The 1402-nt window shown below is 41.7% G+C and overlaps 1 protein-coding gene across 1 annotated transcript; it reads right to left on the bottom strand.

Moving 5' to 3' along the window:
• Positions 1-308: 308 nt before the first annotated feature.
• Positions 309-1057, bottom strand: SARC_16193 (hypothetical protein; the record flags this gene model as incomplete). The annotated part of the gene is made up of 2 exons (XM_014289697.1): positions 309-488; positions 893-1057. Coding segments are annotated over 2 exons (345 nt in total), but the record flags the coding sequence as incomplete, so codon positions are not given.
• Between the last annotated feature and the right edge of the window lie 345 nt (positions 1058-1402).

The following is a 1402-nucleotide window of genomic DNA, read 5'->3' as shown; positions in this document are numbered from 1 at the left end:
ATAGTATATAGCTATTATATATATATACAATATATATATATATATATATATATATATATTGTAACTTTATATATATTCACATATATTACATATGTATAGTACTAGGAGTCAAACCGGGCTGTTAGTCTAAAGATGCGAGTGCCAGCCTCTTTGCGAGAACAACTGATGGTCGCGCATACGAACAGCATGTTTGCGTTTATACATTTTTATATGATTATATATAATTCAGGGAAAATACTTTCATACTAATGGGACACACTTAATACATTATAAGCCCAAATCGGATCCAAGTACTTCCTAAAACGTACCTTTAGAAGCCACAAACTCCAGACCAAGCAGCAAACCGTCATACAAAACATCTGCATCAAAAGCCGAAGCATCCCTCGCCTTCTGCTGCGCATTCTCCAGCAATAGTCCACTCATTGCTCCGGTGGTAGGGCTTCGCTCGTATATACCGCCCGGGGGGTCTACATCATCTTTTGATATGCCTTTATAGAGGTGTAATTCGCGGGGATAAAGGTAAGCTGAGCAGACGAACAGTACAGGCTCGGTTCTACCTTTAATAGGAGCGTTCATGTGTTTTAATCCGCACAAACGGGAGGACAAATAGTGGTTGTTGAGATGCGCGGATACCATCCGATCACACACAAAACCAGTTGTACATCGAAGGCGCCTCTCATTCAACGACAACGAAGAAGAGGCAATTCAGAATACACGTTTTGACAGTTTTGGACTACAATTTGTACCAAGAGACCTGATAACAGTCTCCTGGGTTGAACGGTTGATTGATATCACTTGCAATACAAATACGTACTCACCGTTAACAGGCAATCTGTTCTATATGAGCTCTACCAGCTATTTTAGGGCTCACAAGAGTCATGAACCGGCTTACCTGCAAGGTCCAGTGCCAGACTATTCACCCACACAGCATGCCCCAGATCATCGAGCAAAATAACGGGACGATCAGGGATGGCCTTATCCAAGAGAGTTAAAGGCGAGGGGTCTGTTGCTCTCAGTGCGTAGAGAGTGGCACCCGCTGCACGCACCCACTCCGAGTCTGTTCGGTTGGAGTTGTTTCGTAGTTAAGAACGTATTTTGAGTTTGATTGCGAGCGACTACTATTTTTTATTCAAAGACATCGTGAATTCATGGAGTAAGCAAGGGTATCAGGACAAAAGACACTAGACGAACATCACAGGTAGGGTACAAAGGAGACAGCCACTTGTGGTAGGTTAATACGGAGAATAGCTTTATTTTGGCCCCGAGAGATATTCAAAACATAACACTGGTCTACGTGTATTCAGATAATGATCGAAATCTGGTCCATCAGGATGATTCAAATGCCAAAGTTTACAATTCAGCGTAATCGATTCTCTATGTACGTATATATATATATATATAT

This window comes from Sphaeroforma arctica (assembly GCF_001186125.1).
Source record: "Sphaeroforma arctica JP610 unplaced genomic scaffold supercont1.7552, whole genome shotgun sequence".
In the NCBI taxonomy this organism is placed as follows: domain Eukaryota; class Ichthyosporea; order Ichthyophonida; genus Sphaeroforma; species Sphaeroforma arctica.
Note: the sequence above shows the minus strand (reverse complement) of the source record. Positions and strands in the feature narration are given on the sequence as shown.